Genomic DNA, 11,885 nt, shown 5'->3' with positions numbered 1-11,885 from the left:
ATTTTGCCTTAAAATTTCCCAGGCTAGGAGGTTTTATATTAAAATTTTCTCTGATAATGCCTAAGGTAACTTTTACCTCTTAGAAACAGAGATTTCTTATTAATGTAACAGAAGAAGATTTACTTTTAGTGTTGAATTTATTTTTAAACAAAAACAGTATTCCTGGAGAAGAGGCAAAAATGATCTTTAAAGGGTTTCAGGGGAAGAGTCTGACAACATATGGGTAAAATCAAGCTACAATCTTCTCATAAAATTGCATTCTTGAGCCTTTTTAATCTTTTCCATTCATTTTTTATAATAGTTGACATTAAAGACATGAAATATGTCAAAAGGCAACAAGAAATCAGGTTTAGATAGCCTCCTCTGGACCCAGCACCCATACTGGATTTGAGTGTGCTTTCCCAAGCTGCTCTGCATGCGCTGATGAGAACAGGAGCTTTGGGAATGACAGAGTTCTCCTGGGCTCAGGAGCAGCTGAATAAACGCATGCTCACAAACCTCAAAAGGAAAATCTACAAAGGGCATTCATGGCTATAAAAGATTCATCCACATCTTCTAAGTGCTTTCTAGATTTTAGGCAAAGGTTTCATTCTCTCACTTTGTAAATCAGACTAACATCAGGATTCCCTTCAAGATCAATGATTTTAGTACTTCCTGTTTGATACAAGGACTTCACAGTTAGTATCTTTGAGCATAATTACAACCTAAACATGTCTTTCGAAGTCAATCCAAAACAAAACACACACACACAAAAAAACCCACACACACTAATTTACATTCAGTGTAAACTGATCAAAATTGCTTTAGAATTGTTTGTTTACTTGCCTTAGTGCAACTTTCTCCCCAGTTAAATTATAAGCTCCTTGTGTGTTTATAAATACTTTATCTTTACTTTCTTGATAATGCCTAACACAATGTCTCACTCACATATGAGCCTTGAAAGAAATATGTCATTTCACCATAATTAACTGTATTTAATTTTTTCTGAAAATGCAGATTCTGGAATTGTCTAGCATTTGTTGCTTTTCTTATGGTGTTTACTTTTATTGGACTTCTAATTCCTGCACATACGTATTTATATGTATCATTTTCTGATATATACTATTCATTAAATATCTACTTCACACTTATTGTTTTAAGGTAAGAACCTCATTTAAAGTTTTCTGTTTATAAAACACTGAATAAACCTGAAGATATTCTTTTAAATAACAAAAATGTTTCATTCTTTAGAATGAAAATTTGATTCATAAACTTTCCAAAGAATTATCAGCAAATTAGTGCTTAGCTGTGCTTTTCTGTTTGTTTTGTTTTTAGTTTTTAACTTCATTTTAAAGCAATGCAAGATCTCTGTAAGATTTTTTAAGATTAGAAAAAAAAAATTATAATTTTGCTACCTAGAGGCAACCCTATTAACATTTTGTTTCATTTCATCCACTAGTTTTTCGTTTTCTTTGAGGGTTCATGAAGTTAAACACCTATCATAAATTTTATAAAAAAGATGTTCTTACATTATTTGCTTAATATTTCATAACAAATAATTTCCTAGTAATCATAGTTGGAAAGAGGTTTCTAAAAACATAAGGAAGCTCTCTTTGTAAATGTCCTTTTTGCTCAAATAATTTTTGTTGGCCCTTTTCCAGTATAAAGAGTCAGAAAAAGAGTCTGCCTATGTAGGTGAAAAGGAGATACAGAGAGAGAAAAACCAGTATAACTAGAACCCCATCATTCAAACTGTTAACATTCTACTTCCGTTTAGGAAAATCAGTTGGGAGTTGATATCAAATTGGCTAGTGCCAAGTAAATGAAAATTAGTCCCAAATTATCAGATACAATTAGTATAAAATATAGGAATGATATATAAGTGAAAAAAGAAATATAAATGAGTTGACCAATATTGTACAGATTCAGTAAGATTTAAGTTTGCAAAGAAAAAAAAAAAAGAGAACTTCTGTCCCTACTACTTTTTCATTTAATTTACTTTTATTTCTTTTGGGATCCCAGAACAGAATATCCTATACAATAAAAGACTAATATGCAAATTAACCAAATGGCAGAACAACCTGTTGCTATGACATGCACTGACCACCAGGGGGCAGACGCTCAATGCAGGAGCTGCCCCCTGGTGGTCAATGCGCTCCCACAGGGGAGATGTGGGACTGCTGACTTAGGCTCACTCCCGAGGGCTCCAGGACTACAAGAGGGGCACAGGCTGGGCTAAGGGACCCAAGCCACCAAGTGCATGAATTTTGTACACCAGGCCTCTAGTATATAAATAATTTACAAAACACCTCAAACTTTTTCTTTTCTGCTTGAAAAAGCACCACTAATAGTGATGTGAAATTTCCTATTGCTCCCCCTACAGGAAGAAACAAAGATGAATGGCATTTTCTTGGCATGTCTCTCTATGGAATGCCCTTTGGCCTTCCTTTGATACTATGTACTTGAAAGATGTCTCATTTGTTTTAGAGTTGGCAATTCCACAGGGAATAGATGGGAAGGAATAGAGTAGGGTGAAATGAAAAGAACTTTCTATTATAAGAATAACTTTTAAAAATTTGTTTTGTCTTTTAGACTTCTGGTCTTCCTAATATTGAGTCCTCTTCTGTCTCGACTTGGTGATGGGTTCAGCTGGCGCTGGGCATTCATAATGGTCTGGAGTGAAATGAGAGGTTTGCCTAATGTAACAATGGCCCTTCTGCTTGCCTACTCTGACCTTTCTGTTGGAACTGAGAGGGAAAAATCGCAAGTAAAAGAACATATGTTCTTATTTATTTGAAAACTTAATTAAAACTGTTGTTGTATACTAAAATGTGCTTTTAAAAAAACTTTATTATGGAAAGTATCACATATGCCCCTGTATTTTCCCCATTGACACCTCCTAGCCTGCCCTTGTCCCCCATCCAAGGCTAAAATATGCTTTTGTAGTGAGGTAGCTTAACCCCACTTAGACTGTGGGAGTGATTTAACTATGATGGCAAGAATGGACAGAGGAGGAACAACTGGCAACTTCCCTCTTCCCCATTCTAGCTTGGGGATCCCTAAGTCCCTTCTTCACACTCCTAAAGAATAGTTTATTATGAAGGTTTAAGGAATAAAAACATATAAATCATTTAAAATAGTATCTGAACCTGGCTGGTGTAGCTCAGAGGCTGAGCGTTAACCTATGAATCAGGAGATCATGATTCAATTCCCGGTCAGGGCACATGTTCAGGTGGTGAGCTTGGTACCCAGTAGGGGGCTTGCAGGAGGCAGCCAATCAATGATTCTCTCTCATCATTGATGTCTCTATCTCTTTTACCTTCTCCCTTCCTCTCTAAAAAATAATATATGATGCCCTAGTCAGTTTGGCTCAGTGGATAGAGCATCGGCGTGTGGACTGAAGAGTCCCAGGTTCAATTCCAGTCAAGGGCACATTCCTAGGTTGCAGGCTTGAACCCCAATAGAGGGTGTGCAAGAGGCAGTCAATCAATGATTCCCTCTCATAATTAATGTTTCTATTTCTCTCTCTTCTCCCTTCCTCTCTGAAATCAATAAAAATATATTAAAAGTAATAATATATGATATAAAGTATGTACTCAATAAATGTTTTTATTTTTACTTACTCCTAATGTCTGTATAAGTAAGTATACACTTATGTCAAACCATGTGTCCTGATTTTTAGTTTGGTTCCAAAAGCATGGATGAAATATATGCGGGAAGATAGAGAATCCCAGAGTACTATCATCACGTCTGATAGCCAAATTTTCGCCTCCATGAGCATCTATTATCACAGTATAACCTAGCTTAATTTACACTGGTAAATACAAAAGATATTATATGAAATTGTCATCAATACTTTGTATTTTTCAATTCTAGGTACTATTTCATGGAGTGTCAGTATGCTTAATCACCCTGATTGTCAATAGAGTTATTTTGCCAATGGTAGTCAGTAAACTAGGTAAGTCTACTAATTAGTATTCTGAATGAAGAGAGAAGTATTCTAAATATGCTAAAGAATTGGTAAAAATCTCCGAGACTGGTTTGGCTCAGTGGATAGAGCATCGGCCTGCGGACTGGAAGGTCCCAGGTTCGATTCCGGCCAAGGGCATGTACCTGGGTTGCGGGCACATCCCCAGTGGGAGATGTGCAGGAGGCAGCTGGTCGATGTTTCTCTCTCATCGATGTTTCTAACTCTCTATCTCTCTCCCTTCCTCTCTGTAAAAAATCAATAAAATATTTTAAAAAAGAATTGGTAAAAATGAAGAAAGAAGCTACATAAATGCAAATCAACAATGTCTTATTGAAGCGGAAATTGGTCCTCTATGTAAAGTCATATGAAAAGTTTAGGCCAACAACCTTTTTATTTATTTTTTTTAAATTACTTACTTACATTAGTCCAGTTTAAGTAACAATACAGTAAGTTTATTCAGTTATCTGAAAAACTTGTGTTACGAGCCTTCTATATGCCAGGAACAATTTAACTGACAGTGATGCATTATGAAGACTGACCAGATTTCTGAGTTGATAGAGCTTACATTGGAGATAAGTAAACAGTCAGTAAAGAAGTCAAATAAGGTAATATCAAAGTAAACAAACCACATGTAAATACATTAAAAGAACACAACAGGTAAGTAGATTACTGAGGAAGCCATATGTTTAATTAATATATGATTAAAGTCTTAAAAAGGCCACTCTAGTTCTGTGGATAACTGATTGGGAAGAGGGGGGTGGTAAGGAGAATGGAAGTAGAAATAACAACTTTAGGAGGATGTCTGCATAATATAATGTGCCTGTTTTAAGCCCCCACTTTTTTAACAATTGAGAAAATGAGACTTAGAGAGTTGAAAGTCCTTGCCCAAGGTCATACTACTAGGGAATGGCAGTTAAGAACTAGAAACATATTGCCTTGATGCTTTCAACCCATTATATTCTTAACTGTTCTATTACCCTTTTTATGATACATGGAGTTTTCACTCTAATGACATATTTTTTTTTCAATCTGAAATTTCATCTTTATGGATAATACTACCCAATCTCCCTTCCTTCCTCATATTTGGAACAAAATCTTTTTCCCTTTCTTCCCCTCCCCCCTAAATTATGTGAGCCTTAGCATAATAAAATGGGAAGAACAGATTAAAGAGATAACATTTTTCAAAAAGTATTAGATGTTCTACTTAGTAGTTAGATAAACCTAAAATTCTTAGTGTGGAGCATCTGTTTATTTGCACTGAGAGCAGTGAACATTTGCTCATGAAACATTATTGCTTTCCAAACAAGCTTCTATGGCTCAAGAAAGGAATTTATATCTGATAGCAAGAGTATTTCAAACCTTAATGAGGTCTGGAGATATATATGGGGATAAATATAATCATACATATCATATATATGATTTTGCATATAGGTAGGATATATATGTACACATACTCTGTATATGTGTATGTATCTGTGTACATTATTTACATATATTTATGTATATACCTATACCTATATGGCATGTACAGATATAGATGATGTATATGCAGTTCAAGGGCCTGAGAACCAGGAAAGGAAATGATATAAATTGCAGTTCAAATCCGAAGGCAGGGGAGGATCAATTTCCCACCTTGAAGACCATCAGTCAGAGAGAGTGAATTTTATTTTGCTCAGCCTTTTGTTCTATTCAGGCCTCCAACAAACTGGATGAGGCCTGACCACATTGAGAAAGGCAATCTGCTTTACTCAGTCTGCCAATTTAATCCCCTGTCTCCTCATCTATTAAACTGGGAAAAGGGACTCACCTCAAAAGGTGATCAAGATGATAAAAACAAAACTTAATACGTGCAAAGAGCATATGATAAGCACTCAATAAATATTAGTTATTAGGAGGAGTATGAAAGTAGAAAATTTTGAAATTATTAGTGTTCCTATTATTAAACAATTTATGTTGTGTTTAATTAAAAAAACTATTTAGTACATACAGTAAGAACAAAAGGAAGCTTTAAAATTCAGATTAAAAGGGTGATGTTCCTTCTATTTATAAATGTGCTCTTTGTATCAAAGGTCTGCGTGATGTCACATCAACAAAATATAAGTCACTTTATTATACATTTCAACATTTTCAAGAAATAACCAAATCTGCAGCCTCCGCACTCAAATTTGATAAAGATCTTGCTAATGCAGATTGGAACATGGTTGAGAAAGCGATTATATTTCAAAACCCATATGCAGTAAGCAAGTAATATCTTTAACTTATCCCTTCAGAGTAGGTATGATTGTCCTTAAGTAGAAAAATGTTACTAATATTAATTCACAATTTTAATACTTACAATTGACAGAAATGTTGCATTGGTAACTCCTTATTCACCACAATAGTTAGGAAGGGATCTTAAGGAATTTTGTGATCACTGTGGGGCAAAGTAGAAGTGACAACCTCTTTAAGTACACACAAAATACATGTTGTAAATTCAAAACAAGGAGCAGTGTTGCCACATTCCCCAGAGGTTCAGATTCAGTAGGTCTGTGGAGGGATCTAAAAATGTTCATTTCTAACAATTCCCAGGTGATGCAGATGCTACTGGGAAAACATACTTTTAGAACCACTGGCTTAAAGTGTGATTATATATGCAGTCGCTTTTATAAACTGTTAACAATGCCAAGTAAAGATTAAGATATGCTATAACTCTTTCCTCCCCAAACTGGCAATCATTTTATGTCTAGATAACTGTGCAAGTAATCTTGAACATTTTTCTGTATCTAGAAAATTTTCTATAATTTTTCAAACCAAACTGGTGTATGACTTGCTCAAGGTTTATGCTAAACTATGTTAATATTCATGTATTCTTTATTTGGTTTTGATTTGTGTTTCACGTAGTTAAGCCAAGGAGAAACAACAGAACATCAAAAGGTGAACTGTCCAAACTGTAACACAGAAATAGACGAGACCCTTAACATTGAAGCAATGGAACTGGCCAACAGGCGTATTCTGTCAGCACAAATAGTTAGTACTCATTAAACACTTCTAAGGTATCTTAGACCTAACGTCGTACTGAGAACTTCTCCCTTGCTGAAGATAATCTTGATTATACTCACCTGCATAGCTTAATATATTGTTTACAAAGGCAAAGGGAAATTTGACATAGTCTTAGGAATCTGCTTGACTGCAAAAAAAATAAGAGGGAGGGAGGGAGGGAGAGAGGGAGGGTGGAGGGAGAGAGAGAGAGAGAGAGAGAGAGAGAGAGAGAGAAAGAGAGAGAGAGGGAATAATAATCCACTTAAATTAGCTTAAGTCAGCGGTTCTCAACCTGTGGGTCATGAACCCTTTGGCGGTCAAATGACCCTTTCACAGGGGTCGCCTAAGACCATCCTGCATATCAGATGTTTACATTACGATTCATAACAGTAGCAACATTACAGTTATGAAGTAGCAATGAAAATAATTGGGTCACAACATGAGGAACTGTATTTAAAGGACCAGAAGGTTGAGAACCACTGGCTTAAGTAAAAGGTGTTTTATTATGAGAAACTGGCAGTTTCACAGGTCCCAACGGCAGGAAACATAGCTGAGCTCAACCTTCAGATGTGTTATGCAGTCAGTTCCAATCACTGGCTATCTCTGAGTCCAAACAAGTTTTTCATGAGAGGATACCACCAAGTTCACTAACAACTGCAAGTATAAGGTATTATCTATATGTATAAAAGCTAAGTGCCCGGTATGACTGGAATGACCAGTCACTATGATGCACACTGCGGTGGCCAAATGGCCCGATCGAGGCCCCGATCACCCCCCCCCCAAACCTCCTGTGGTCCCTCCCCCAGCTGGCCTGGCTCCCATTAGCTCCCCCTCCCCTGATTTGGGGCAGGGCCAGCCAGCCAACCTCCTGCATCCTCTCCCCTTGGCCAGCCCAGCCCGATTGGCCCCCATTGGGGTGGGCCTGCTGGACCCCACCCATGCAAGAATTCGTGCACCGGGCCTCTAGTGTTTTTATATAAAATCTTGAGTAAAATTTAGAGAAATGTGTAACACAGCAGCATGCAGGATTCTGTGGGAAACTGCTAGCAGCCTAGTTACCATATGCTATTCAGGGCAGAATATTGACCAGTTGCCATGACTCATCCTCTAGAATTGTTCCTGGTGGACCTTCCACATTGCACATGGAACTGTCAGGCATCTCTCAGCTCTTCCAGTCATACAGGATTCCACGCATTCTACTTTCTCCGGCAGTGACCCTGGGAGACAAGCTGAGTCTGAAAGGCAGCTTTTCTGAGGACCTAAATACTTTCTTTAAGCAAGTGAGGGGGTGCCATGAAGGATGAACTTATGCCCGGATGGTGCCATGTTTCACCAGCAGGTTTTAGGAGATCATGTCTTTGAATCTCTTCCAGATTTTTAATTTATTTCAGGAAAATATAGGATTCAGGAACCCTTAAAGCAATGCAGGAGATTCCATTTTGAATCTCACTTTCATTGTTAATTTGATGTCTGACTCAGGACTTCCTCACGTCAGTCTTCATTCTTCCTATCTGTAAAAGAGAAAACTTAAGCTAACTAAATAACCTTGGATTCTTTCTGCTTGTGAAATCCTTTGTTTTTGCAATATACACTCCATGTACCCTCTTGATTTTTTGCCTTAAACACTTGTTTTCTACTATTATATCTTGGTGATTTAGTGCTATGTATGGTTTTTAACCAGGAAATACTATTTTTCCAAAGTAGGTTGGATCTCTCTGCTCTAGATTTTCATCTCACTTCACATCTTTTTAGTTCTTCTTCCTTCTAGATATATTTTCATGTTTATCTCAGTTTGTCAACTTGGTTCCTGCAATATCAATTCTAATGTTCACTGCTCTTAATCATAATATTTATTAGTCTATTAAGGTTTTCAAAGCTTTGGGAATGTCTATTTAAATCTCAGCCAGCCCTTGTTAACTGAGGCAATATCTTCTCTACTATTGTTCATTAGAAGAAGCAGCACAGCATGACAAAGCCTGGTATAGGAGGAGCAATATGCCATATGGGCTCAAGAGGAGACAGATTATATTCAGAGAAAACTGATTTGCTAATGTGATTTGGGGAAATCTACTTAACTCCCTGAGCCTCAGCATTCTCATCTATAAAATACATATTAGAATACCTTCCTCACAAACCTGTTGCAAGAATTAAATGTTTATTTAAAATACATATAGATCAGTAGCACAGTACTCTCCAGGTCCATCCATGCTGTTGCAAATGGTAAGAGTTCCTTCTCTTTTACAGCTGCATAGTAATCTATTGCATAAATATACCACAGTTTCTTTTATCCATTCATCTGCTGATGGGCACTTGGGCTGTTTCCAAACCTTAGCTATTATAACTCACACTGCTATGAACATAGGGGTGCATATATTCTTTCTGATTGATGCTTTAAGGTTTTTAGGATATATTGCCAGAAGTGGGGTCACTGGGTCAAATGGGAATTCCATATTTAATTTTTTGAAGAAACTCCGTACTGTTTTCCACAGTGACTGCACCCGTCTGCATTACCACCAGCAGTGCACTAGAGTTCCCTTTTCTCTACATCCTTGCCAACATTTATGGTTTGTTAATTTGTTGATGGTAGCCATTCTGACAGACAAGTGTGAGGTGGTACCTCATTTCGTTTTCATTTGCGTCTTTCGGATGCTTAGTGACTGAGCGGTTTTTCATATCACTTGGGCTTCTGTATGTCCCCTTTGGAGAAGTGGCTATTTAGGTCCTTTGCCCATTTACTAATTGGATAGTTTGTCTTTCTTTTGTTAAGTCGTATGAGTTCCTTATATATTTTGGATATTAACCTCTTATTGGATACATCATTGGCAAATGTGTTCTCCCAGGCAGTGGGCTCTCTTTTCACTTTGCTGATGGTTTCTTTTGCTTTGCAGAAGCTTTTTATTGTTATGCTAAGCAAAAATAAGCCAGTCAGAGAAAAGTATCACATGAACTCACTCATATGTGGAATCTAATGAACAACACAAACTGATGAACAAAATAGATCCAGAGAGATAGAACCATGAACAGATGATGAATTTCAGAGGAAAGGTGGATGTGGGGGGTTGGGGAGGAGAGATTACCTCGGGAATTTATACGGGCACGTGCATAGCCCATGGACACAAACAATAGTGTGGCAAAGGCTTGGGAGGGGCAGGTGCAGGAAGGAGGTGGGTCAATGGGGAAAACTGATAAACAACAACAAAAAACAAAGGGGACATTGGTAATACTTTTAACAATAAAGATAAATTTGAAAAGAGAGAGAGAGAGGGAGGGAGAGAGAGAGATCCATTAATTCAATAGTATAGTAGACAGGTCAATAAATGGCAGTTACTTTTAGGAATCAACCATTCTCTAAATTCTTCGTACATTTTGGTGTGAATGATATTTTAAGAATTAACATTTTTCTAGTAACTGCTTTATCATTTGTGCTGCTTTCATGAGTTCATATCATTTTCAGCTTCCTTATTTTTCCATAAGCTACAGTGTTAATCTTTGAGAATACAGAATGTATTTAAATCTCATATTACTTTATAAGTATTTTAATTAAATTTGAGGAGAAAAATGCTATGCTGTTGAATTCCCTCACCTTCAAATCCAGTTCTATTTCTTCCTAGCATGCACTAGAATCAAAACCATGTTTTAGATAGAATGTATTCGATGGAACCCAGGAATCTTTAGTTATAGCAAAGATTCCAATTTTGCAAGTTGGTCTACACAATTATTTTCAACACACTGAGGTCAGCAGCAATGTCAGACAGGGGTTTCCCCTGCACGAGCCTGAAGCAGAGTGGGCTCTCAATACATGGACTGAATGGATGAATGACTGTGTCCTGCAAGACAGTAGCAGTTCATTTAATGCGAATAATAGACTGGACACCACAGAGTTCTCTTGTCAAAATATGTGTATCAGGATCCTTCACTGTACAATTCCTCAGAGCTTTTAATAATCTAATGTCCATTACAAACTTTTTAGATAGGAATGCGGCTTTCAGTAGTTCCCATTATTATCTGGCCACAGAACTCCATTTATTTTGGCAAGTGTAATTAACATCTAGAAGGACCCTTGTTTCCTACAGAACCAGTTGGGTTCTACCCACTGCTCAGACCTAACTTTTACACTCATGAGCTATCCAGACCTATCTCATGGTCTGTACTCTGTAAGAGGGCTTCTTTTTATAAAGATACTAGAGACCCGGTGCACAAAAATTTGTGCACTCGGGAGAAGGGAGGGTCCCTCAGCCTGGCCTGTGCCCTCTCACAGTCTGGGACCCCTCGGGAGATAACGACCTGCTGGCTTAGGCCTGCTCCCAGGTGGCAGAGGGCAGGCCCAATCCCTAGGTGTAGCCCCTGGTCGGGCTCAGAGCAGGGCCGATTTGGGAGTTGGGGCGCCTTCCCCCTGTCATGCACAGAGCAGGGCGGATTGGGAGGTTGCAATGCCACCCTCAGTCACGCTCAGGTTAGGGCCGATTGGGGGGTTGGGGCACCGTCCCCTGTCACACTCAAGGCAGGGTCGATGGGGAGGTTGCAGCGCCACCCCCTGTCACGTACAGAGCAGGGCCCATCAGGGGTGTTGGGGCTCCATACCCTGTCATGCACAGAGCAGAGTCGATCAGGGGGTTGAGGAGCTCCCCCCTGTCACTCACAGAGTAGGGCCGATAGGGGAGTTGGGGCGCCGCCACTGTCACACTCAGGGCAGGGCAGATGGGGAGTTATGGCTTTACCCCGTCACACACAGAGCAGGGCCTGTAGGGGGCGGGGGGGTTGCCCCCCCCATCACACACAGAGCTGCAGGGTGATCAGGAGGTTGGGGCGCCGCACCCTGTCGCACACAGAGCAGGGCAGAATGGGTGGTTGGGGCACCACACCCTGTCACACACACAGAGCCGCAGGGCGATCAGGGGGGAGGGGTGCCTTCCCCTTG

General features: G+C 38.7%; 1 protein-coding gene across 1 annotated transcript in view; it reads left to right on the top strand.

Annotated features, from left to right (window-relative positions):
* SLC9C1 (solute carrier family 9, subfamily C (Na+-transporting carboxylic acid decarboxylase), member 1) overlaps nt 1–11,885 on the top strand; it is a gene marked incomplete at its 3' end in the record, with an annotated part of 63,298 nt that overhangs the window by 27,135 nt on the left and 24,278 nt on the right. Inside the window, exons 9-13 of the mRNA XM_006752928.2 lie at nt 997–1,140; nt 2,572–2,746; nt 3,856–3,937; nt 6,019–6,185; nt 6,830–6,955. Coding sequence (XP_006752991.2) covers nt 997–1,140; nt 2,572–2,746; nt 3,856–3,937; nt 6,019–6,185; nt 6,830–6,955 — 694 coding nt within the window. The remainder of the gene's footprint in view (nt 1–996; nt 1,141–2,571; nt 2,747–3,855; nt 3,938–6,018; nt 6,186–6,829; nt 6,956–11,885) is intronic.

The sequence above is a fragment of the Myotis davidii genome, unplaced genomic scaffold (assembly GCF_000327345.1).
Source record: "Myotis davidii unplaced genomic scaffold, ASM32734v1 scaffold450, whole genome shotgun sequence".
Classification (NCBI taxonomy): Eukaryota; Metazoa; Chordata; class Mammalia; order Chiroptera; family Vespertilionidae; genus Myotis; species Myotis davidii.
Note: the sequence above shows the minus strand (reverse complement) of the source record. Positions and strands in the feature narration are given on the sequence as shown.